The 25,608-nt window shown below is 43.2% G+C and overlaps 1 protein-coding gene across 6 annotated transcripts in view; it reads left to right on the plus strand.

Annotated features, from left to right (window-relative positions):
• The window catches only part of PTPRA (protein tyrosine phosphatase receptor type A), an 82,780-nt gene that overhangs the window by 14,022 nt on the left and 43,150 nt on the right, over window positions 1-25,608 (plus strand). For 4 of the 6 annotated variants that reach the window (XM_066237085.1, XM_066237087.1, XM_066237089.1 and 1 more), the window contains exons 2-4: window positions 6,230-6,307; window positions 21,259-21,337; window positions 21,831-22,169. In XM_066237085.1, the coding sequence (XP_066093182.1) occupies window positions 6,281-6,307; window positions 21,259-21,337; window positions 21,831-22,169 (445 nt within the window). In that variant the 5' untranslated portion in view covers window positions 6,230-6,280. Of the gene's footprint in view, window positions 1-1,947; window positions 2,101-6,229; window positions 6,308-21,258; window positions 21,338-21,830; window positions 22,170-25,608 lie in introns of all 6 variants that reach the window. The other 2 variants (XM_066237086.1, XM_066237088.1) reach the window with 2 other exon arrangements.

Here is a 25,608-nt window from a genome sequence, read left to right on the forward strand (position 1 = left end):
AGGATATGTACAATAATGTATTTTTAGTTCTTTTGAACAGAGGGGTTGCTCCAGCCGTTGCCATTATTGAGAGGAAGTATATTTATAGCTCCAGGGAAGGAGGGTCCTGGGTTTAAGAAAACCTGGGAGGCCGTACTTACTATTATTTATTAAAGTTCATTTGTACTTCGTAAGAGTTCTTACCTTAGAAATGTTGAGATGAATGGATCTGTACCTGATGTGTTGCAGTCTGAGTATTTTCATCAGTGTATGCAACCTGCTCCCGAATTTGGAAAAACCTTCCATTTTGAAATTTCACAGTTTGCAACAACACCTAAAACAGAGCTGCAGGATGTGTGGAGAATTTAGGTGGTAGCACGCAGTGTGCAGTAAGGATATTGAGGGGTTACTCAATATTGTCCTTAATTCGGTCTTATTTATAAAGTTATTATTGATACAGTTTCTTTTTGTTATTGTCTTTTAAAGATTGAAACCAAAATACAGGGTGGGGCAAAAGGTTTACAGTTGTTTGTATGGAAAACAGCACACTGATGAATAAATAATAATGCAGCAGTAAACTGTGTTTGTGTGCTCACAACTGTGACCCTGTTCTTGCCTCACCCCAGTACAGATTCTCTATGGATCACAAGATTCTTTCTGTACAGCCTGTTTGGGGTTCCACTGGGCACCGATAGCTTTCTCTCGGGTTTTATTGGGACAGGACTTTTGCCCATGATTATCATGTGCAGTGGGCGTATTAAACTCAAGTTAAATTATTCTGAAGCTCCTCTTTTTTTTTTTCTTTTTCCCTACTTCCTTTCTTAATTGAGGGAAGCAAAGAGTTGGTTTCCAAGGATACATCTTCTCTCTTATGCTGGTTTCAGATGGATGCAGTCATGGAAACCAGGCAGCAAACTCAGTAAACTCGTTCTTGGCAGCTGCCAGCACTGGTCTGATCTTTTCTTTTAAAAACATGAGATTCTTTAATAATACATTTTGGTAATATTGGTGCCAAGTGATTCCAGATCATCCCAGAGGGGGGTTGGAAACGTGTTGAACGGGGATTTAAGTGATTCACTTAAGTGTTAAAGGTTGCTAAACAAAACTTCTGTGATTTAACTAAAGAGTTTTAGGTCTAATTTAAACACGAGGACTATAAAATAACAGAATTATTAATGTTAGTTCTTTTTTTAAACGTTATTTTGCTTAAGATTTTATTTATTGATTTTACAGAGAGAGGAGAGAGAGAGGGCAGGGGAACAAGAAGTATCAACTTGAGGGTGCTTCGCTTTGTACATGCACAAAGGGGTGGAAATTCTGGTGGTTCAACACATCCATTCCTGGCTGAGGCCACACAGAGTGCTGCTCTGCCTTGTTTCAGCTCTCAGACTGGAAGGGTCCTTTTTGCAGTTTATTTGGTGCCATGATTTTTGGATTTTTTTTTTTGGTGCTGCTTTTTATTGGTGATTTCATTGTTTAAAATGGCCCCCAGCATAGGGCTGAAGTGCTGTCTAGTGTTCCTTAGCTCAGGAAAGCTGTATTGTATGCCTCATGGAAGAAACACGTGTCAAAATAGTTTGTTCAGTCCTCAGTTTTAGTGCTGTTGGTCACGAGTTCAGTGTCAATGAGTTGACAATATAGTACATCCAGAAAGAAGAAGAGGAAATTTGCCGACTTGTACATGGTTACTCAAGCAAGTGAAATCTATAGTACGTAGTAAATCCGTGGAAGAGAGGGAAAAGCAGGTAAATGTGTGGATTTGTGTAATGATGAACAGAAAAAAAGTCATAGGACAGCATTGTTGGCCACTCCAAGCATCGTTGAGTGATCTTATCACAAAAAGGTGTTTGATTTTGTTAAATGGTTTTTCTACATTGAGATGATCATGTATTTTCCCCTTTTATTAATATGATACATAACGTCAATACATAGCCTTTTTAAAAATTTTATTTTATTTATTAATTTTAGAGAAGAGAGAGACACAGAGAGAGAGAGAAAGAGAGAAGAGGGGAGGAGCTGGAAGCATCAACTTCCACATGTGCCTTGACCAGGCAAGCCCAGGGCTTCGAACCAGCGACCTCAGCATTCCAGGTTGACGCTTTATCCACTGTGCCACCACAGGTCAGGGAATACCAATTAATTAGCTGTTAGTTTCTCTTTTGTTACATCTTTTGCATTGTGCATAGGGTTTATTATGCATAGGGTCAGCAAGTTTGTGTTACGGGTATGTCTTCAGAATATCAAATGAGATTACCTTTTTTCTTTCTTTCTTTTTTTTTTTTTTTTTTGTATTTTTCTGAAGTTGGAAACGGGGAGGCAGTCAGATAGACTCCCACATGTACCCAACCGGGATCCACCCGGCATGCCCACCAGGAGGCTATGCTCTGACCATCCGGGGCGTCGCTCTGTCCCAACCAGAGCCATTCTAGTGCCTGAGGCAGAGGCCATGGAGCCATCCTCAGCGCCCGGGCCAACTTTGCTCCAGTGGAGCTTGGCTGTGGGAGGAGAAGAGAGAGACAGAGAGGAAGGAGAGGGGGAGGGGTGGAGAAGCAGATGGGCGCTTCTCCTGTGTGCCCTGGCTGGGAATTGAACCTGGGACTCCCTCACGCCAGGCCTATGCTCTACCACTGAGCCAGCCGGCCAGGGCCCAAATGAGATTATCTTTTAGCTTTTGAGATCATACAAGATCAAGTGTGTTCAGGATGGTATGGCTGTAGATCAGATTATCTTTTAAAATATCAATTTTATTGAGGTATAATCAATCTTCTTATAATAAGATGTATCCATTTTCCATATATTGTTGGATAAGTTTTGCTAAGTTTCTATACCTGAGTAACCATCATCATGGTCAAGATATAGAACATTTCCTTAACTCTGGAACGTTCCGTGTGCCCTTCCTAGTCATCCTTTTCCACCCCTTTCTTAGACCCGAGGCAACTGTGGATCCACTTTCTGTCACTGTAAATTAGATGGCTTTTTTTGAAGTGTTTACTAGCTAGAATCATACACAATTGACCCTTAAGCAGCATGGGTTTGAATTGCCTGGTTCCACTTCTACGGGTGTTTTTCAGTTGCCTGTGTGGTACAAACCCGTATTGTTCAAGGGTCAGCTGTAGAATGTGCTCTCTTGTCTGGATTCTTTCACTCAGCATGATGTTTTCGACACTCATCCATGTTGTTAGGTGTATTAGTAGTTAATATCCTTTTTTGTTGTGGAGTCGTATTCCACTGTATGAAAATATTATACTATACACTCATCCCTCAATGTTCATGGGGGATTGGTTCCTGCATGGCCCCTTCCCATACCAGAATCCTTGGATGTTCAAGTCCCTTGTATAAAATGGTGTAGTGCTTGCATATCACCTACAAACATCCTCCCTTATACAGGCAGTCTCCAGGTTATGAATGAGATAGGTTCTGTAGGTTTGAAAATGTTTAAGTATTTATATGCACAGAAAGGTAAAAATAAATACTATGTTAAGACGAACATCTGAGTTGCTTTGAATAGGTAGATGTTCTCTTTCCAACTTATATACAAATTCTACTTAAGAACAAACCTACAGAACCTGTCTTGTTCATAACTCAGGGACTGCCTGTGGTTTAAATCATCTCTGGATTATTTATAATACCTAATGCAATGTAAATGCTGTGTTATGGCATTTATTGTTAGGGAGTAGTCCTGTATTGTTTAGAGAATAATGACCAGAAATAAAGCCTGCACATGTTCGGTTTAGACAAATTATTGTAGGCCTAACTATATAGAACATTTCAGCAAAGATGAAAGATGTAACGTGTGTGCCCCCCCCCCCCCCCCGAATATTTTTGATCTGGGATTGGTTGGCTCTGCAGGGCTAAGCAGTTTGTCTTCTATATGTTAATAAGTATTTGGGTTGTATCTAATTTGAGTCCCTTATGAATGAAGCTGTTAGAAACATTTGTATACTAGTCTTTGTGTGGATATATGTTTTTATTTATTTCAGATACATCTTAGGAGTGGAATTGCTGGGATTTATGGTTTAAGTGTGTGTTTAAATTTGTAAGAAACTGCCCAACTGTTTTCCATGATTTCACACTTGACATTCTCATCAGCAGTGTGCAGGAGTTTTAGTTCCTCCATATCCTCTCTAGTACTTGGTGTCAGCTTTTTACCTTTTTTTTTTTTTTTTTTTTACAGGAACAGAGAGAGGGATAGATAGGGACAGACAGACAGGAACAGAGAAAGATGAGAAGCATCAATCATCAGTTTTTCGTTGCGACACCTTAGTTGTTCACTGATTGCTTTCTCATATGTGTCTTGACTGCGGGCCTTCAGCAGACCTAGTAATCCCTTGCTCGAGCCAGTGACCTTGGGTCCAAGCTGGTGAGCTTTTTGCTCAAGCCAGATGAGCCTGCGCTCAAGCTGGCGACCTTGGGGTCTCCTTCCGCATCCCAGTCTGATGCTCTATCCACTGTGCCACCACCTGGTCAGGCAGCTTTTTACCTTTTTAGTCATTCTAAGTTCTTTGCATTCCTATGTAAATTTTACAGTCAGCTCTATATCTTTTAATTTTACAGTTATTTTTCTAGATCAGGGAATGTTTTTCTCTGTGCAGCATTTTGGATAAATTCTTCTGATACACTGTTCAGGTTATGAATTCTCTCTTCAGCTGTGTCTTCTCCGGGGATTAACCCATCTACAGAATTTTAGATTTCAGTGACGGTGTTTTACTGTGGAAGTTCCTTTTGGTTCTGCTTTATTTTCTTCTTTTTTAAGAGTGTTATATGCCGGCCGTATGGTTTTAATGCTTTTATCTTTAATCCAAACACTCTTATTTCATAGTCTTTATGAGACTATAAAATAGTCTGTGAATTCTGTGCGTTTTATGTGGAGGGCTTGCCTTTCCACGGTGGTTTTATTTTGTTTCTACTGGAGATGTCCAGGAGCATCACTGACATGGGCCAGTTTTGTTCATTTCCCATGGGGGGTCCTGAGTCATAAGATACAGTAAGTAAATTTAGAGCTCAGTTCCATATGAAGCATGTGTCTGTAGTTTCAAATTCTCACAGGAGCCTTTTCTCTCCTTAACTACAACTTAAACTGAGGCAGACAAGCTTTCTGGCCTTCGTTCGTGCAGGTGCATTTTCTCCTCGTTTATTTTCACTGAGAGCCTGGGCCTTTGAGGGGCACGACTTTGCAAGGAGTCTTAGATACAGCTCCCCACCTTTCCCAAGAGCCTGTTCTGCTTTTCTCCCGCTTCCTGTCTCCTTTCCTCCACTTCCGTTGGTTACTGGACTGTGGTAACAGACGCTCTGGAGCCGAGACAGGGCAGGACGGACTTCCAGCTCTAACACTCGGCTCACTTTTTGTTTCATGCCCCTGGCAGTTTTCTCGACTTTCTTGAGAACGTTAGCTAAGCTGTGTTAGCCTTTATCCTGCATTTCTAGATTTTCAGTAGCTGGAGAGTTTTATTAGATTTTCTAGGTTGCTCTATTACAAGATAAAAATAATAAGACTGTGTGCTTTAAAGACTGAGTTTAATGTACAGAAATATTGGGTGTCAGCCAAAGTATAAGATTACTTTTTATATATACCTTTATTAATTTCTATTCTTAAGTGGAAACTCCTTTTTAAAAAAGTGACCAGGAGCCTGATTTTCCTGTCTGCTTCCTAAGGAAGCAAAAAGGCAGAAACTTGGTGAGTAGCAAGACCAGTTGTTGCTATAGTAAACATGGGACTTCCTGGCAGTGGCTGTATTAACACTAGGAAGTGGAGCCACTGCACTGTCTCTAATTTGCCACAAATTTTTTTTTTTTTTTTAGCGATAGGAAAGAAGAGAGATGAGAAGCATCCATTCGTAGTTGTGACACTTTCGTTGATTGCTTCTCATATGTGCCTTGACCAGGGGGCTCCAGCTGAGCCAGTGGCCCCCTGCTCAAGCCAGTGACCTTTGGGCTCAAGCCAGCGACCATGGGGTCATGTTTATGATCCCACGCTCAAGCCAGTGACTGCTCGCTCAAGCCAAGTGACCTTTGGGCTCAGGCCAGTGACCTTTGGGCCCAAGCCAGCAACCATGGAGTCATGTCTATGATCCCGCGCTCAAGCCAGATGAGCCTGCTGTCAAGCTGATGGGGTTAGAACTTTGTACTATGGCTGCTGGCATGTTAAACATAGCTCTATGAAACATCTCTTTGGCTTATACTCCTCACCCTGGGAACAATCCATGGGTTTAAATAGGGCTGTTTTACCTTTCTAAAGGTTTTTTTCCTTTAGTTGCAGGTGGCCAAACTAAAAAAAGTATTTATGGAATTCCAATGAGTGGGGATGGAGGATGCAGTTCAAATAACTAAGGTAAGAGAAACAAGGCAAGAGCTGCAAGGAGGCCTCCCGGGGTTAGTGTCCTACAGAGCAAAGTCAGGTCTCTCTGGATCTGTTGTATGTATAAGCTGATTGAAAACATTGTCATTATCACCCTTTAAGATGGGGGCTCTCGCCTGACCAGGCGGTGGCTCAGTGGATAGAGCGTCAGACTGGGATGCGGAGGACCCAGGTTTGAGACCCCGAGGTTGCCAGTTTGAGCGCGGGCTCATCTGCCTTGAGCAAAAAGCTCGCCAGCTTGGATCCATGGTCGCTGGCTCGAGCAAGGGGTTATTCGGTCTGCTGAAGGCCCATGGTCAAGGCACATATGAGAAAGCAATCAATGAACAACTAAGGTGTCGCAATGCGCAACGAAAAACTAATGATTGATGCTTCTCATCTCTTGGTTCCTGTCTGTCTGTCCCTGCCTATCCCCCACTCTGACTCTCTCTCTGTCTCTGTAAAAAAATAAAATAAAATAAAAAAATAAATAAAAATAATTATAAGATGGGGGCTCTCATCCTGGTCATGAATCCAAAATATATTGTTGCCAGTGAAATAAGTCCGTCTGCAGTGTGGACAGAAAAGCATTTCAAAGACACACATGTGGAGAAGTTCAAATGTGGTGACAAGATTTAATTAGGGCAAATTAATGCACCCTCGAGGACAAAGAGGGCTGGCAGGCTCTAGCAGCAACTTCCACGAGCCCAGAAAGTCCTCTGTGTATTGGACCCTCCCCAATATTGGCTTCAGGTGTGCAGCATAGGGGTTAGACATTTGTACAACTTATGAGGTGATTCCCTCAGTAAGTCTAATACCTACCCGAGGCCATACATAGATGTTACAATGTTATTGACTGGACTCCCTCTGCTGTACTTTCTATCCCATGTCTGTTTATTACTGCCAATTTGTACTTCTTACTCGCCTTTTTCACCCACCCCCAAACTCCCTCCCATTTGGCAATCATCAGTTTATATCAGGCGTCCCCAAACTACGGCCCTTGGGGCCACATGCGGCCCCCTGAGGGCATTTATCTGGCCCCTGCCACCCTTCTGGAAGGGGCACCTCTTTCATTGGTGGTCAGTGAGAGGAGCATAGTTCCCATTGAAATACTGGTCAGTTTGTTGATTTAAATTTACTTGTTCTTTATTTTAAATATTGTATCTGTTCCCGTTTTGTATTTTTACTTTAAAATATTCTGTCCCATTGACCTGTATGTTGTTTTTATGCCAGTACCATGCTGCTTTGATTGCAATAGCCTGATTGTATGGTTTGATATCGGGTAGTGTGATACCTCCAACTTTGTCCTTTCTCAAGATTGCTGGGGTCTTTTTTTGGTCCATAGAATTTGTAGGATTATTTTTGTTCTAGTTCTGGAAAAATACATTGGTATTTTGAAAAGGATTCCCTTGACTCTGCAGATTGCTTTGGATAGTATAGACATATGAACTGTGATAGTTCCTCAGGGCTCTGAGCACAGGATATGCTCCCATTTATGTGTATCTTCTTCAGTTTCTTTATTCAGTGTCTTATAATTTGTCAAGTACAGGTTTTTTACCTTATTGGTTAATTGTTGCAATTATAAATAGGGTTGTTTTTCTAATTTTTGTCCTGATAGTTCATTATTAGTTTATAAAAATGCGACTGATTTCTGAATATTTTGTATCCTGCTACTTTACTGAATCCACTTGTCAGTTCTAGCAGTGTTTTGGTGGAATCTTTAGGGTTCTCTCTATATAGTATCATGTCATCTACAAATAATGACAGTGTTACTTCTTTTTTTCCAATCTGGATGCCTGTTACTTTTTTTCTCATGGCTGATTGTGGCCAGGACTTCCAATACTATGTAGAATAAAAATGGTGAAAGTGGACAACCTTCTCTTATTCCTGATAGTAAGGAAACCACTTTTAGCTTTTCCTTATTGAGTATGATGTTAGTTTGTCAGATATGGCCTTTATTACGTTGAGGTGTGTTCCTTCTGTTCCCATTTTGCTGAGAGTTTTTGTTATGAATGGGTGCTAGATTTTGTCATATGCTTTATCTGCATTTCTTGATACGATCATATGATTTTTATCCTGCATTTTGTTTATATGGTATATTACCTTAATTTATTTGTGGATATTGAACCAATGTTGCATCCCAAGAATAAATCCCACTTGATTGTGGTGGATCTTTTTTTTAACATATTGCTAAATTCAGCCTGCTGATGTTTTTGTTGAGGACTTTTGGTCGTTTTCCTTTTTTTAACCAAGTCTGCTTATCTTCATCTTTCATTTGGCAGATTTAAACTGTTTATCTTTAATTTTACATTTATGTTTGCCATTATTATTTTCTAAAATTTCTTTCATTTTTATTCTTCTGTTTTCTCTTTCTTGTTTCCTATGGGTTTCATTTTGCTTTATCTGTAGTGTTCTGAGCATAATTCTTTTTTTTTTTGTGGCAGACTGAGTCAGAAAGAGGGACAGATAGGGACAGACAGACAGGAAGGGAGAGATGAGAAACATCAATTCTTCGTTGTGGCACCTTACAACAGACTGAGTGACCCCTTGCTCGAGCCAGCGACCTTGGGCTTAAGCTAATGAGCTTTGCTCAAACCAGATGAGCTCGTGCTCAAGTTGGCAACCTCGGGGTCTCAAACCTGGGTCCTCCGCATCCCAGTCCGACGTTCTATCCACTGTGCCACTGCCTGGTCAGGCGAGCATAATTCTTTTTATTTTATTTTATTATTATTATTTATTTTTTTTTTTTTACAGAGGCAGAGATAAACAGGGACAGACAGACAGGAACGGAGAGAGATGAGAAGCATCAATCATTAGTTTTTCGTTGCGCGTTGCGACTTCTTAGTTGTTCATTGATTGCTTTCTCACATGTGCCTTGACTGCAGGCCTTCAGCAGACCAAGTAACCCCTTGCTGGAGCCAGCGACCTTGGGTCCAAGCTGGTGAGCTTTTTGCTCAAGTGGGGGTCTCGAACCTGGGTTCTTCTGCATCCCAGTCCGACGCTCTATCCACTGCGCCACCACCTGGTCAGGCGAGCATAATTCTTTATGTAAAAAATTTCTAGGGGTTGAAATCCATGCCCGCAGCGTACTGCAGTCATTGATTCCAGTGTCACGCCACTTGGAGTGGAAGGTGGCTCTGGCCACGGCGCCGCCACAGGCCCGACATGTTTACCTGCTTTTCAGCCCATCAGTGGATGTCTTTACTCCAGCTGTTTTCTCAGACCTTTTTCATTTTTAGGTCTGCCATTACATTTTATTTATACGTGTATATAAAACTGGTTTTTGGCTGAAATTTTTAATGCTGTGGTTCTGTTTTTGCCTATTTTCTACTTATTCTCATGTTATTGCCCCATGGACTAGACATGTGTTTAGTATTGTTCGTATAAATAATTTGAGAGCTAGGATGATATCTTTTCCTAGAGAGAATTTACATTTGGTTCTGGCCTTACCTAGGGATAGTGAGTCCTTTTAATTCCGTTTCAGGGATTGAGATTTTTTTAAGCAGGACTTTAGGCCCTACAGGGGCAGGCTGATCAGCCTCCTACCTGGGCTACCTGTTATGTGTGGGGCACTTCGCTAGGTGTTGGGTAGGTTCTGTGAGCACAGAGTCTTGATTATAATTGACAGGTTAATATATATAATTAAGTTCTGTGGAAGCAGTGAATAAGCCGCTATGATAGTGAGTATTTGGAGTGGGGAGGGATAGGAATGGTTCTGTTATAACTAACGGGGGCAGGTTTCGATTAAGTGGAGACCTGGCTGGTGGGAACTGGGAGCAGAAGCACCCAGACAGAAGCAGCTGCCAGTATGGAGACCAGGTGACACCGGAAGATGCTGGGGGGTGGGCCTGGGGGAGTGGTGGAGGGAGGCTTGAGTTTGGTTTGTTTTGGAACTGTGTTAATGAGCTCTGGGAACTTCTCCCCACTTCCCACCATTTTTCTCCGGTTTCCTTTCAGAAAATTAGTGAATCAAGAACTGATGACTCTAGATCTAGCTTTGTGATCTTGGATGAGTTACCGAATTTGTCATCCAAAGCAACATGGAGGGACGACGCAGAGGACACCAGGAAGTGGGGTGGGGATTAATGAAAGGCACACACGAGGGAAGAGGCCTTGTCAGGGTTCTTTTTCTTCTACAAGTGTGTGCTGTTTGGCACGCGTAGTAGACATTCTGTAAATACCCGTTAATTCAGCAGCATAAGAACAAATCAGAGAATTTTAAAATGAAATAGGAGATAAAAATTTTCCATCTTATTCCTTTACGTAAAGGAAAGCGAGTCAAGTAATCAGAATGAAGAAAAGCCGTGTTCATCTACCTCCTGGATGACAGGACTTATTGAGTAACCTGAAATGCTCTGGGTAACAGGAGAGGCAGGTGAGGAGACACTCGAGATGCACGATCCTCCAAGCCTCGAGCCCCTCGTGCCTTTGCTCCCCTGCCTGGCACATGACAAGGAACTGGTTGAACAAATGAGCAAATGTTTGGTTCCCCACTTTGAAGGAGCTTAGACCTCTAGTCTTCCTTTTCAAGACAGGTTTCCATCCGTGTTTTGGTATAAGGTCCAGGAAGAGATTAAGAAACTATTTCCTCTTATAATATTATTATCCCAAACTTCTGATGTGACCGATGGATTATAGCATTTAGATGTCCGCACAGCCCTGCAGTCAGGGAACACGGGTGACACTAAGGTAAGAGAACATGCCTGTCAGAGCTTCGCAAAGTACACTCTGTGTCTGACCACAGAGCCTGGATCGAGCTGATAACCTGAGAGGGAAGCTTGGAGTTGACCAGGGTTATCAGGCTTGTATCTTAATTTTTCAACCATTATGTAAAGTTTTCTTTTTCTAGAAAGAGACTAATCTGGAATGAGAATTAATTCTCATCAGTAAAAGCAAAGCTTTAAGTAGGTCATCTGACTTTGCTTTTGTGCTCCACATTCACCCTGGTTATAAAAGGGCCTTTCATGAGTTTTCTAGGCGTTCATTGCTGCCAGACTCCCCACAGGCATTGTGAGAGAATTAAACTAGCCTCCCTCCCAACGCCGGTCTCCTGGACTCTTTCGTAGAGTACACACTGCACTATGTTTAGCTCAGTGGGAACTCTTTGCAGTCACTGAATATATGAACAGTCCTCCTTCCAGATAAGGGATGTCAGTATCGATTAGTGTCATAGTCATCAAAGTTAGTGTCCATCAGTACGTAATAGATAAAATGACTTGCAGCCTGATTTTTGCCAAGTAATCAGGCCAGGGTTTAGTGTTTATATTAAAGGTATTGATACATAAAATTTGACTGTAGATAATTACTGTGTAAGCAGTTGGATAGGAGGTTGATATATGCTTCAAGTACCCTACATACCCATTATTAACTTTTTTTAAAAATTTATTTATTTTAGAGAGCGGAGGGAGAGAGAGAGGAGAGACAGAGAGAAGGGGGGAGGAGCTGGAAGCATCAACTCCCATATGTGCCTTGACCAGGCAAGCCCAGGGTTTCGAACCGGCGACCTCAGCATTTCCAGGTCGACGCTTTATCCACTGCGCCACCACAGGTCAGGCCCATTATTAACTTTTTAGAAGAAGATAATCAACACTAGATAGCTTGTTTTGCCGGCAGGAGTAGAGGAGGAAAGTACACGTGGGTACTGGAGTGATATCAAATAGGCTGCTTGTGGCACAGTTGGGAGCAGTAAGGGTCTTTATTTTACTGGCATTGAGTGCAATACATCTCAAGGAAACTATAACTGTAGAGAGTTAATCATATATATTGGTTTTTTTCCTCAAGGACTAGAGCCAGCAGTTACAATAGTTTCCAGATACTTCCTGGGAAATTAGTTTCCTGGGGCCTTCCGGCTTACCTGCTCAGTAGTTCCCACTGTAAATGTGCCCGACCTTCCTCTGAGTGTTGAGTCACTTGAGTATATACTTTGTTTCCTCTGATCATCTTTCATGTGGACCCGCAGTTGAGCTGATTCTTCTGCCAGCACTTAGTCCTGTTGCTTAGCCTTCTCTTACATTTACTCAGCAAGATCTTAGTTCTCCGTGTTCTCTACACGGTTGCTGCTTAGAGCATTTTTCTAGAAAAGCTTTCTTGAAAGATGGGTCTCGTCTTCCCCGGGCCCTCCGGGCCTCCCAGTGTCGGCAGCATTCCCTGCCACTTTCTGTGGCAGCCCTGTAACAGTCTTGTCCCTTCTGAGACTTGATCTCCCCGTCTCCACTTCCTTAGCCTTTGACTTTCCTGTGCAGTTCTTACAGGAGATCGTCCGCACTTAAACATGGTTTCTTCTTGCTCAGCCTCACAGTAGTGACTATTTTTCCATATAATTTCATGTGTGGCAGCAAGTGGTTCTTCAGAGCCTCGTACTTCTTCTGATTTTAGGGGCCTCTTCTGTTTTGGACCTCTTTCACCTTGCCTTCTCTCGAGAACAGGCCTGTGGTGGACGTTGATTTCTGATGTTCCGGAATGTCTCCTGTGATGGAGGTTGATTTCTGATGTTCCGGAATGTCTCCAGGAGCTGTGGGCAGGGCTCCAGGCTGCTCTCCTTCCCTGGCGGGGGCTCCGTCCGCTGCTCCCTCTCCGCCCTCCCTTGGTGGCATGGGTCCGCTGTCTGCCCATGGTGTCCACCTACTCTTGCCTCCTGTGCTTGTCAGATGTCCTGCCTGGCTTGCTCAGTGTTGCCTTTGTCCCCCTTACAGCTGTCTCCTGCCTCTCCCTGGCTTCCTGCCTGGCTTCTGTGGCAGCTGCTTGGCCATTACCCATCGCCATTCTACCCTTCTCCCACCCCTACCCCGGTCCCACCCCACCAGCGCTCTGTGTAGGGGCAACACATTCGTTTTCCACGTTCAGCTTGTAACCTTCCTCAGGCTGTGTCCCAGAGTGATCATCCTATTGCTCATAGCCCAGTGATTCACCTGAGGCAGACACCTGGGCCTTCCTGTCCTCTGGTGTCTCATTGTCAAGTCTCAGTCCCACCATGGAAGTTCTCTTATCGTCTGCTCCGGTGTTCCTGCCCTGCTCTGAGGCTCTCCTGATCTGTCGGCTAGATTGCTTTTGAAGGCTTCGGTCAGCGGCCTTCTTAACCTGAACACCACCAGCTGATCCTCCACCATGCTGTCTGGCACTCACTGTTACTAAGATCCAAATTATTTCCGTCAGCCTCCCTGCACTGCAGCCTTTGGTGCAGGCCTCGTGGCCTGCCTTCCTCCACATGTCCTCACAGACCCTGATCATGCATGTCTGCAGTTTTCACCTTCATTTAACAGATATTTACTGAGACCCTGCTTGATGCCCTTACCCGGCTCTTTGCCTGGGACCAGATAAGCTTTTTGACACTTCCAAGCTCTCTTCCGAGAGCTCATATGTGCCTTGACCAAGGGGCTCCAGTGAGCGGACGACCTTGGGCTTAAGCCAGTGACCATGGCTGTGATCCCGTGCTCAAGCCACTTGGGTCCTCAGTGTCCCAGGTCGATGCTCTATCCACTGCACCGCTGCCTGGTCAGGTGAGCTTTGTAGTTTTAAAAAGTTCTGAGTTTGGCCCTGGCCGGTTGGCTCAGCGGTAGAGCGTCGGCCTGGCGTGCGGGGGACCCGGGTTCGATTCCTGGCCAGGGCACATAGGAGAAGCGCCCATTTGCTTCTCCACCCCCCCCCCCCCCTTCCTCTCTGTCTCTCTCTTCCCCTCCTGCAGCCAAGGCTCCATTGGAGCAAAGATAGCCCGGGTGCTGGGGATGGCTCCTTGGCCTCTGCCCAGGCGCTAGAGTGGCTCTGGTCGCGGCAGAGCGACGCCCCGGAGGGGCAGAGCATCGCCCCTGGTAGGCTTGCCGGGTGGATCCCGGCCGGGTGCATGCGGGAGTCTGTCTGACTGTCTCTCCCTGTTTCCAGCTTCGGAAAAATACAAAAAAAAAAAAAAAAAAAAAAAGTTCTGAGTTTGAATCCTAATAGCAAATTTCTTAACCTCTATGATCTTTAGATTCTCCATTTGTAACTTGGAAAAACAATGCCTGACTCACGAGGTGGCCAAGAGGGTGAGAGGGGCTGAAGTGTACAGAATACCTAGTACAGCTGCCTGCTACAGGCAACTAAAGGTTGTAGTTGTAAAATCAGTTTTTATTCCCAGTGGGGTTGAGTGAGTGAACAGTTAGCTGAAGGAACTACACCCTCCTTTTCCTCATCAGAGACCGTGTCCAGCCCTGGGGGGCGGCCCCAGTGCGACAGAGGAGAATGTCCCTAAACAGCGCTGGTGCCTGAGCAGTCCCATATGTATATTAAATATCGGAAAACCAGGGATTGATTAACATGTGTTCATTAAAATGAAATTACTGCCCCTTTGATTAGATACCTGTAAAATGGAAAAAAATCAACTAGTATTAGTTGGTACTAGGAAGATTTTTCTGTTTCTTTATTAGTTTTTACTCTTGAAAGACCAATGATGATAAGATATGTGAAGAAAGGTAGTTCTAGATTTGAACTCTACCTCCACAACTGACAGCTATGTGACCATTTCTCAGTTTATCTATAAAATGGGAGTAAGGGTATCTAGCTTGTAGAGTTTCTGTTAGATTGAACTGAGATAAAATGCCGAATATTGAGATAACATATACCTGACACTTGACCCTATTTTATCAGTACTAAACACACTGAATATTGAATGCGTATCTTTCAATAGACAGACTCCTGATGGAAGCTATCACAGCCAAATTATAAACTTTGGGGATGTGCCGTTGGCTGTGCTAGTGGGGACTTCATATTACTGATTCCTTGTAACCTTTTCTTCTTTAGCAAATGTGTGCTGCATTATAGTACCAGCAAGAGGGCTGAGAGGAGGCATTCCGGAGCTCCCTCGTCCTTCCTCTTCCTAGGGCAACATGAGTCTTGTAAGGACACAGCTAGCTGTATGCAGGTTGGGTTCCGTAGTGTATATCAGAAAACAGAACAGTTTTGTTTCTTGTATATTGAAATATGGAAGTCAGTAGGGCAATTTGACGGTGTCTTCCGAGAACTCAGTCCCTTTCTAGCTCTCTGTTCTGCTATGTTCAAAGTCCCCTCAGGGACCATAACATGCTGGGGCTCTAATCATCACATCTAAATTCCAGATTACAGGAGGAAGGACAGGGAAAAAGGCACACACACTCCCTCCCCTTTAAACCACCTTCCTAGAGATGTCACAATGTACTTTATCTTAGACCTACCTGGCTGGGACTTAGTCACACGTTCACACCGGGCCAGGGGTGGGCGTGTCCTCCCTAGCACCCAGTTCTCTTTGTTCTCCCTGCCCTTGCTTTAGGTAAGGAAGCATGTCTTTCAGAACCCCTGGGCCTCAGGGTCCACTGGCAGGTAGTGTGTCTGGGCAAGGAATGTTTCTCCTTGGCCGGAAGCCAGAGGGTATGTGTGTCTGTGAATGATTCCTTCACCTTGGGTGCAGTGTATATATTCACGTGATTTATCCCTGATACGTGTGTAAGCATGTTTAATCAATTGCTTATGAATTTAACACTCAAGGTTTCTGTAGCTCAACACCCCCTGCGAAGGTGCACGGCCTGGTGGAAGATGTTGTAACACCAGTATCCGCATTGTGGGGCGGGGAAGGATTCAGCGAGAGGAGGCGAACGGAGTACTCGGTGCAGCTGGGTTTTGAGATAGGGAGCAAGTGTGAGTGCCTTTGTGGCTAGTGGACGCTGCCCGCGTCCATGCCCCCTCTGTAGAATTCAGAGCTCTCTCTTTAGCTCTGGACAATGTCCCACATCAACTGTGCTGAGTTTGAATTTTCAAAACATTTGGAAAGTGTTCTTAGATACTCAAATATTAGGAAAACATCAGCTATAATTTTTTAGAATTTCCTTTGTCACTTATCCCAGGGCTTTTAAATATTGCTAATGTCATCTTGGTTTTCCTCTGTGTTTTGAGTGTTATACTGTCCGGACTAAGCACCCTATTTAATGTATGTGCCATGGAAACACTCTTTTAAAGTAAGAAATGTTTTGGTAATGAAATAGGGCTGTAGATTGTCCCTTTCTCTGGGTGTGGTAGGGGAGGAGGGAACGCAGTGTGTGTGCCATTGTGTCCAGTGAGTTAGGGAGCTGCCCAGACTCATGACTCATCCCCGGAGCCTCCTGCTCAGCTCTTGCACATTCACAGTCCACCAAAGGCTCATGGTTCACTTTCTGAAAAACGAACAATGTGTGAATGTGAGTTTCTACCATTATTTTGGCTTTCCTGGAAGATATATTTCTATCTTTACTCAGGCCACTGTTGACTGATCAAAAATGATGTAATAGATAAGGGAGGAAATCATAAAAAATTAACTCTTACTTAACAAAAGCAGACTGAAAGGCTGATTAATTGTGATACATCCATATGATGAAATGCTATACAGCCACTGAGAAAAAAGGTTGCTAGATGTGTTGGTGTGGGAGAGGTCCGGGATTTATTATATAGTGTAGGACATTTCTAAAGATACAGAAGGAAGCATTTAGTGATCACGTTTGGGAAATGGGACTGGCAGGAGGTGAATGAGTCTAATAATTTGCTTTATGTTCCTCTGTTCTGTTTGTATATCTTACAGTGAGCATGCCTTCTTTCTTTCTTTTTCTTCTTATCAAAGTGAGAGTAGGGGAAATAGAGAGACAGACTGCCGCATGTGCCCTGATTGGGATCCACCCGACCACCCCCATCTGGGGTGTATGCTCTGCCCATCTGGGGTCATGCTGACAACTAAGCTATTTCTAATGCCTGAGGCGGAGGCTCCATGGAGCCATCCTCAGTGCTTGGGGCCGATGGCTGAGAACCAATCCAGCCATGGCTGCAGGATGAGAAGATGGGGGGAGGGGTGGAGAAGCAGATAGTAACGTCTCCTGTGTGCCCTGACCAGGAACCAAACCCAAAACGTCCATATGCTGAGCCAACACTATCCACTTAGCTAGCCGACCAGGGCCTGTGTATTCTCTTATTGATGGATACCTGGGTTGTTTTCAGTTTTTTGTTATTATAAACTAGAACATGCTGTACTAGTTTTTTTTATGGACATATGTTTTTATTTCTCTTGGCTAAATATATAGGAATGGACTTAATAGATTATAAAGTTGGTGTATATTTAGTTTTATAAGAAGCTGTTAGACAAACTAATTTTTAAAATATCACAAATAGAGGCCCTAGCTGGTTGGTTCAGTGGTAGAGCGTCAGTTGGCATGTGGATGTCTAGTGTTTGATTCCCGGTCAGGGCACACAGGAGCAGAGCCCATCTGCTTCTCCACCCCTCCCCCTCTTCCCCTCTTGCTTCTCTCTCTTTCTCTCTCTTTCTCTCTTTCTCTCTCCTCACCCTGCAGCCATGGCTGTATTGGAGTGAGTTGGCCCTGGGCTCTGAGGATAGCTCCATGGCTTCTGCCTTAGGCACTATAAGTTCTTGGTTGCTGAGCAACAGAGCAACGCCCCCAGATGGGCAGAGCCTCACCCCCTAGTGGGCTTGCTGGGGTGGATCCTGGTCAGGGTGCATACAAGGAGTGTGCTTCTCTGCCTCCTCTCCTCTTACTGAATAAAAAGACAGACAAAAAACAAATGGAGCTCACCCTAAAAATCATCCAGTGACGAGGCAGCACCATTCCCACTATTAGGCTGTGTGCACAGGGTCGGCGTCGTGCAGACTACAGCCGCAGGGCTGGTTTCCTCCTGACGTTTGGTAGTGCATATTCCCGTGGATTTACTGTTCATCCGTATTGAGACTAGACCTTCATCATAGAACCAGTTTTATTTATTTATTTATTTATTTATTTATTACAGAGACAGAGAGAGAGTCAGTGAGAGGGATAGACAGGACAGACAGACAGGAACGGAGAGATAAGAAGCATCAATCATTAGTTTTTCGTTGCGCATTGTGACACCTTAGTTGTTCATTGATTGCTTTCTCATATGTGCCTTGACCGTGGGGCTACAGCAGACTGAGTAACCCCTTGCTCGAGCCAGCGACCTTGGGTCCAAGGTGGTGAGTTTTTGCTCTAACCAGATGAGCCTGCGCACAAGTTGGCAACCTCGGGTCTCGAACCCGGGTCCTCCGCATCCCAGTCTGATGCTCTATCCACTGCACCACCGCCTGGTCAGGCGTAGAACCAGTTTTTAAAACCCTCAGATTTTAAATCCAGAGAGGGGTGTCGGGAAGTGATGAATATGAGACAGGATGGAGTGTCAGTAAATCAGATGTGAGAAAGAGAGGTTGAGAGATTTAACAACAGAAAGGTTGGGTATAGGATGGGGAAAGGAGAGTGTCGAAGGAGGGAAGGAAATACCAGTGGGCTCCTATCCCCTCAACAGTGAATTTTAATTTAGCTTTTTGTAAAAGTTATTTTTAAGTTAGTGCAAAATCAGAGGTTGCCTTGTGTACTAAAATGAATCTCCAAAGAGCCTCCTTGTTCTGTTTAACGACTGCATAGTATTCCATTTTGTGAATATGCCATGATTTATTTAATCGTGTTCATTTCTCCTTTTGATAAACGGTATTTCCCATATTTTTTTTTTATTGCAAACAATGCTGTATTGAATAACCTTGTACATAGATCACTTTTAAAATATAGATATATCTGTAAAGTTCTTAACTGGAATTGTGTCAAAGTATTTAAACTGTCATAATTCTGGTAAATTTTACAGATTGTAGGAGATTATCTGTTCACTCAAATCCTTTTGATTGTTCAAGTTTTTTATATTTGCTTCTTTCTGTCTGATAGTTGAAAACTGATATGGCAGTCCAGGTTTAATTTGGCTTTCTCTGATCGTGAGTGACGTTGAGCATATTCATGTATGTAAGAGAAGTGTTTGGTTTTCTGTGAATTGTCTGTTTCATGTCTTTTGCCCATTTTTCTTTTGGGTTATTGGTCCGCTTTTTATTAATCTGATCTGTAGGAATCTTACATATTAGGGAAGTTAGTTCTTTGTGACTGAGTTGGAAATATTTTAAAAGCGCTAATTCTTTAAAAATACGGAGGTAGCTGTTGTGGAATAGTGGTGAGAGAGGCCAGATTGCCATGGACACAGCTCTTTCTAGAGATTTGGCAGTGGAGTGGGCAGAGAGAATGCTGGCTGGAGGGGTGATGTAGATTCAAAGAGTTCTTTTTCCTTAGAAACTCTTGTGTTTAAATGCTGTTACAGAAGGGAGAAATTAAATCAAGGAGGTGGTAGAAGAGAATCTACAGGATTTCTAATGGACGGAGATTCTTGGAAAGAATTGCAGAGGAGGAAATTTGTAAATATGGTGACCGGGAATTAAGGGTGTCCCAGTCCAGTGGCGTCAGTTTCTCTGAAGTGAAGGCAAGGCCAAGTAGCCAAAGGTGTAGGAGGAAGCGGTTGGAGAGGAGAGGAATTCTTTGAGATCACTGCTATGGAGAAGGGGCGACATAGCTGAGTAGGAGAATAAGGTTTCTCCATGTCTCTTCGTGACTGAGGTTGCACTGGATATGTAGATCTAAATGGGAAAAATGGACATCTTAACAATATTGTCTTCCTGTCCATGACAAACTAATTATTTTTAATTGATTTCTTTTACATTTAGAAGCTTTTTTTTCCCTATTGTTAGGTATTTCATTTTAACCTTTGTGATTTCTTACATTGCCTTTAACTGGATTTTATTTTAGTATGTGGAATGAGGTAGTGGTCTTGATTTATCAAGAATAGATGCATACACATGTACAATAATCAGCCTTCCCATCTGTTTCCTAATCCTGTGGGGGAATTGTATGCTTTCCTAATTTTAGATTATGGTCAGGTGGAAAGAGTGGGAATATGGTCAAATTTTGTATGTCTATACCTTGGGAAGGCTACTTGCTGAACCCATTTCCCTGTTAGGTTTGGTTGGTGGTACCAGAGGCAAACTCCTTGGGTATGTATGAACCACCTGCATGTCCCATCCTTCCTCAGGAGAAGCATGTCCTACTTCCCATGGGGAGTCACTACCATATTGAATTACCTCCAGGCTGTAAGACCCATGAAGATAGGACCTATGAGTGTATTTTTTTTATATACTGGATTGCTTTCTTCTTCTTCTTCTTTTTTTGGTATTTTTCTGAAGTTGGAAATGGGGAGGCAGTCAGACAGATTCCCGCATGCACCCGACTGGGATCCACCGGGCACGCCCACCAGGGGGCGATGCTCAGCTCATCTGGGGCATTGCTCTGTTGCGACCAGAGCCATTCTAGCGCCTGAGGCAGAGGCCATGGAGCCATCCTCAGTGCCCGGGCCAACCTTGCTCCAATGGAGCCTTGGCTGCGGGAGGGGAAGAGAGAGACAGAGAGGAAAGAGAGGGGGATGGGTGGAGAAGCAGATGGGCGCTTCTCCTGTGTGCCCTGGCTGGGAATCGAACCCGGGACTCCTGCACACCAGGCCGATGCTCTACCATTGAGCCAACTGGCCAGGGCCCCTATGAGTGTATTGCCCTGCGGTTGTTAACCTAGTGCCTAGCTTAGTGTAGGGCACAGAAATCTGAACGGACAGATGAGCCACTGTGAGTCATGGGAATATGCCGCAGCCCTTTGATAGGGTTTGAGGTGGAGTGAGGGTGAGAGCAGTGTGTGGTGCCTGCTCCCAGGGCAGCAGGTTCATGCCATCCGCCTGCCTTCTGCATACTTCTCACTCTGACGATGCTGGAGCCGCACCTTGCAGTCACCTGGAGAGCTTCACGGGGACAGCTGCCTAGTCCTCACCCCCAGAGATGCAGGTGGGCGTGGGGAGTTCTTAAAGTTCTCTAGGTGATTCTAAAGTGTAGCCAAGATTGAGAGTCACTGCTTTAAAAAGTTTGCTCTTATTAAGTCTTATTTATATTGGTATAGCGATTAAATTAAGTAGTTAGATTCCTAGGGAAATATACATATCAGAGTCCCCCAAAATCATTTTAATAGTTGGAAAGGTTTTGCCTAAAATACTCCTTTGGTGAGTAGTTGACATCGTCACAATATAACTAACGCGCTCTTTTTCAGGTCAGCATGGATTCCTGGATCATTCTTGTTCTGCTTGGCAGTCGTCTGATATATGTCAGTGCCAACAATGCAACCACAGGTAAATTGTCATTTACTGAGGCTGGCATTCAGAGTAGAATTTTGCTTTCATATTTAATGCAAAATTGAAGACCCAGGTGGTATTAAAGAAAAAATATTTAAGTGTTACTTAAAAATGTTAGTAAAATAACTGTCCTTGGAAATCTCTGACTCATAGTGAATGCTCATCACTGAGGTGCATACCATATATGCTACAATATATACCATATACATTCTACTTTAAATAAATAAAAAAACAATGTGTTTATTTCTGAAAAGTAAAAAAAAAAAAAGTTGCTATTTAAGATTCTCGTATATTGATTCTGAGGAACTAAGTTAAGAATCCAGTTTCTTCCTTTATGGAGTAGGTAGGAAGGGTCCAGCACTGAATAAAGGGAAGTGTGTGTGGCTTCCAAGCACCTGACAGTTTATTAAGACCTGCTCCTTTGTGCCTCGTAGCTTTGAAGCTAACACATTCTTTATGTGCTGTTTCCTCATTTTTGTGGTGTTTGTAGTCTCACCTCCAGGAAGCATCACAAGACCTAATGAAGCATCGATAGCAGAGTCAGTAAAAGAAGAGACCAAAACTTCCAACGCTACGTCTTCAGTAACCTTTTCTGTGACGCCGACACTCAGCCCAAATGTAACTCTGGGATCCACCGATGTGACCACTGTCAATTCCTCAGACTCTGCGAACGGGACCACAAGAACAGCAAGCCCCAGTTCTTTGGTTTCTACGGTTTCACCAAACGGCACGTGGCTTCCAGAGAGCCAGTTCACGGAGGCCAGGACAGAGCCTTGGGAGGGGAATTCCAGCACCGCGGCCACCACCCCCGAGACTTTCCCTCCCTCAGGTACCAGGGCTGGTTTCTGTCTGTTCTTTCTGTTGCTCTTGGAGCTTATCGACCCTTGTTTTTGCTTGTGTTTCCTAACCAGAATGTAAGCAAACTTGCCCAAACAAAAGTATTTCATTACTTTTCAAACGTAACAATGGAATTTAAATATAAGGAATTCCCAGGATATCTGGTTCCCACAGGGTTAAGAGGAAAGAAGACTCTGGTGAGATCGGGCGGGTGTGATTATGTTTAAAGGGAGAGAAGATTGAAAATGTAAGGTGGGGCTAATTGATGAGGCTGGAGACCAAAGGTGCGCGTGTATGAAACTGAGTAATTGCGTTATTGCCCAACGGGGTGGGTTCGTGGGGACCCCGGGAAGGACATGGATCTTGATGTCCTGCACAGTTAGGTGGGGTGGGAGACCTGTGTCCCGAGGTGGCGTTAGAGAGGTGCAGTGCCAGTCTGTCCAGGGCTTCAGCACAGCCCAGGCAAAGCAAACCAACAGAGAGAGGTCTCAGAAAAAGAGATAAAGTAATTCTTCCAAATAGGAAAAGCGGCTCACCCTCACTTAGTGAACCGCAAATCAGCGCTGTACCGAGATGCTAGCTGTGGCCTGACAGGGTTAAGCTCGCTGTTTCCTTGCACTGGAGAGAGGGCAGAAGAACAGGTGCCCTGCCGCCCTGCTGGTGGGGTGTGTTCCCCAGGGAGAGGCAGTCCCCGTCTGGTTGCTGAAGCACCCTGAAAATGGTTCAGCCTGCCAACATTGTCACGTGCGTGAAATAACAGATTGTATTGTATTGTTTGTCTGTATAAAATATTTACTGTTTGAGAAGGTGGGTCATGTCTTGTTAATCTTATTTTTCAGAATTTGGCTAGCAATACTTGATTATTTTTCTTTATGAACATTAGAATCAACTTGTACAGCAGGGGGGAAAGAAAGGGTTTTGTTAGGTAGTTTTAGGAAAAAGCTTTTATTAGTCATGTTAAATCTATAAGTTAACTTGAACAGTTGACAGCTTTAAGTTTTTCTGTCCAAAAATGTGGTGTCCAGTTGCTGGTTTTATTTTGTGTTTCTTGGAAGCATTTTAAAGTTTTTCCCAGTCGTGTCACACATGTTTTGTTCAGCTTGTTTCCAGTATCTTGAGTGTTGTTGTTTTTTTCTTTGTTGTTTTATTTTGCTTTTTGCTAATATAAATGGAGTGCTTTCTTCCATTACATAAGAAAGCTTTAAAGATATTTTTTTATTGATTTTATTTATTTTTTTGTGACAGAGACAGAGAGAGAGATAAAGAGACAGATAGGGGCAGACAGGAAGGGAGAGAGATGAGAAGCATCAATTCTTTGTTGCGGCTCCTTCATCTCCTTAGTTGTTCATTGATTGCTTTATCATATGTGCTTTGACCAGGGGGGTACAGCAGAGCAAGTGACCCCTTGCTCAAGCCAGTGACTTTGGGCTCAAGCCAGAGATCTTGGGCTTCAAGCCAGTGACCATTGGGCTCAAGCCAGCTACCATGATGTCATGTCTATGACCCCACACTCAAGCTGGTGAGCCTGTGCTCAAGCCAGATGAGCCCGTGCTCAAGCCAGTGACCTTGGGGTTTTGAACCTGGATCCTCTGCATCCCAGTCTGATACCCTATCTACTGTGCCACCACCTGGTCAGGCTTTATTTATTGATTTTAGAGAGAGAGAAGAAGGTAGGGGAGAGAAACATTGATTTGTTTTCCACTTATGCATTCTTTGGCTGATTCTTGTACGTGCCCTGACTGGGGATCAAACCCGCACCCTTGTCCTACTGAGACAACGCTCTAACCACCTGAGCTACCTGGCCAGGGCAGAAAGTTGTTTAATTTTTTTAATTGAGCTGTAATTGCCATATAACATTGTTTTAGTTTTAGGTATATTTTGGCTATTATTTTGGTAGGTACATTTTATACTAGTCATCTTAACAAATTTCCTTAGTGTTTGATGCTGTTTTCTTCAGTTATCATGTCTTTAAATCATCTTATCTGAAAATATCTATTCCTAATTTTTAGATCTTTTTTTTTTTTTAAATAAATTGGAGAATACCTCTACAACAGTGGTCCCCAACCCCCGGGACGTGGACCGGTACTGGTCTGTGGGCCATTTGGTACCGGTCCACAGAGAAAGAATAAATAACTCACATTATTTTTATTTTATTTATATTTAAGTCTGAATGATGTTTTATTTTTAAAAAATGACCAGATTCCCTCTGTTATATCCGTCTAAGACAGGGGTCCCCAAACTACGACGCGGGCCACATGCAGCCCCCTGAGTCCATTTATCCGGCCCCCGCCGCACTTCCGGAAGGGGCACCTCTTTCATTGGTGGTCAGTGAGAGGAGCGTAGTTCCCATTGAAATACTGGTCAGTTTGTTGATTTAAATTTACTTGTTCTTTATTTTAAATATTGTATTTGCTCCCATTTTGTTTTTTTACTTTAAAATAAGATTTGTGCAGTGTGCATAGGGATTTGTTCATAGTTTTTTTATAGTCCAGCCCTCCAACGGTCTGAGGGACAGTGAACTGGCCCCCTGTGTAAAAAGTTTGGGGACCCCTGGTCTAAGACTCTTGACGCTTGTCTCGGTCATGTGATACATTTATCCATCCCACCCTAAAGGCTGGTCCGTGAAAATATATTCTAACATTAAACCGGTCTGTGGCCCCAAAAAGGTTGGGTACCACTGCTCTACAAGAAAGTGAAGACACTGTAGCAGACAGCCTTGTCTTGTACCGACTGTCTGAGGCGGGTGCTCTTGGTGTTTCTCCACTGAGCGCGGTGCTGACCCAGGTTGAGATGAACATATAGTATTTATCATGTTCAGGATTTATCACTTCATTTCTGCTTTAAAGAGCATTTATGTCAAGAATGGGTGATTAAGTTTGCCAACTGCTTGTTCAGCGTCAATGAGCAAGATGTATATGTTTTTTTTTTATCATCTGCTGTGATGAATCTATGAATAAATTTTGTATTTTTAAATTGTTTACAGTCCTGCAGAAACAACCATATTTGGTTGCATTGCATTTTTTTTTTAAATGAACTGTGCAATTTGTTTGACAATTATTTTATTTGGAATTTTCTTTGTAAGTTATTTCTAAATGAAATCAGTCTGGGTGTTGCCTTTGTATCTATGCTACAGCTTGATAAGTTCTGGTTGTCTGTATTTTGTTTTGCTTCATGAAATGAATTGAAGTTTACCTAGAAAACTGTGCATTTCATTCATGCTTTCAAAATTATTTGAATGGATTTGAGGAAAAGTTATCTCTTAGGATTAATTTCTTACATAGCAGTGAATATTTATTTATATATTTAAATTCCTTTTCTTGTTTAGGTTGGCTAAACATTTATCTGTTTCATGATTCATTGCTTTTTTTCTTTCAAAGAACCTGTGATTGTATATTTGTTAATTCTTTTTCACTTTTAATTTTAAGTTTTTT

The sequence above is a fragment of the Saccopteryx bilineata genome, chromosome 6 (assembly GCF_036850765.1).
Source record: "Saccopteryx bilineata isolate mSacBil1 chromosome 6, mSacBil1_pri_phased_curated, whole genome shotgun sequence".
Classification (NCBI taxonomy): Eukaryota; Metazoa; Chordata; class Mammalia; order Chiroptera; family Emballonuridae; genus Saccopteryx; species Saccopteryx bilineata.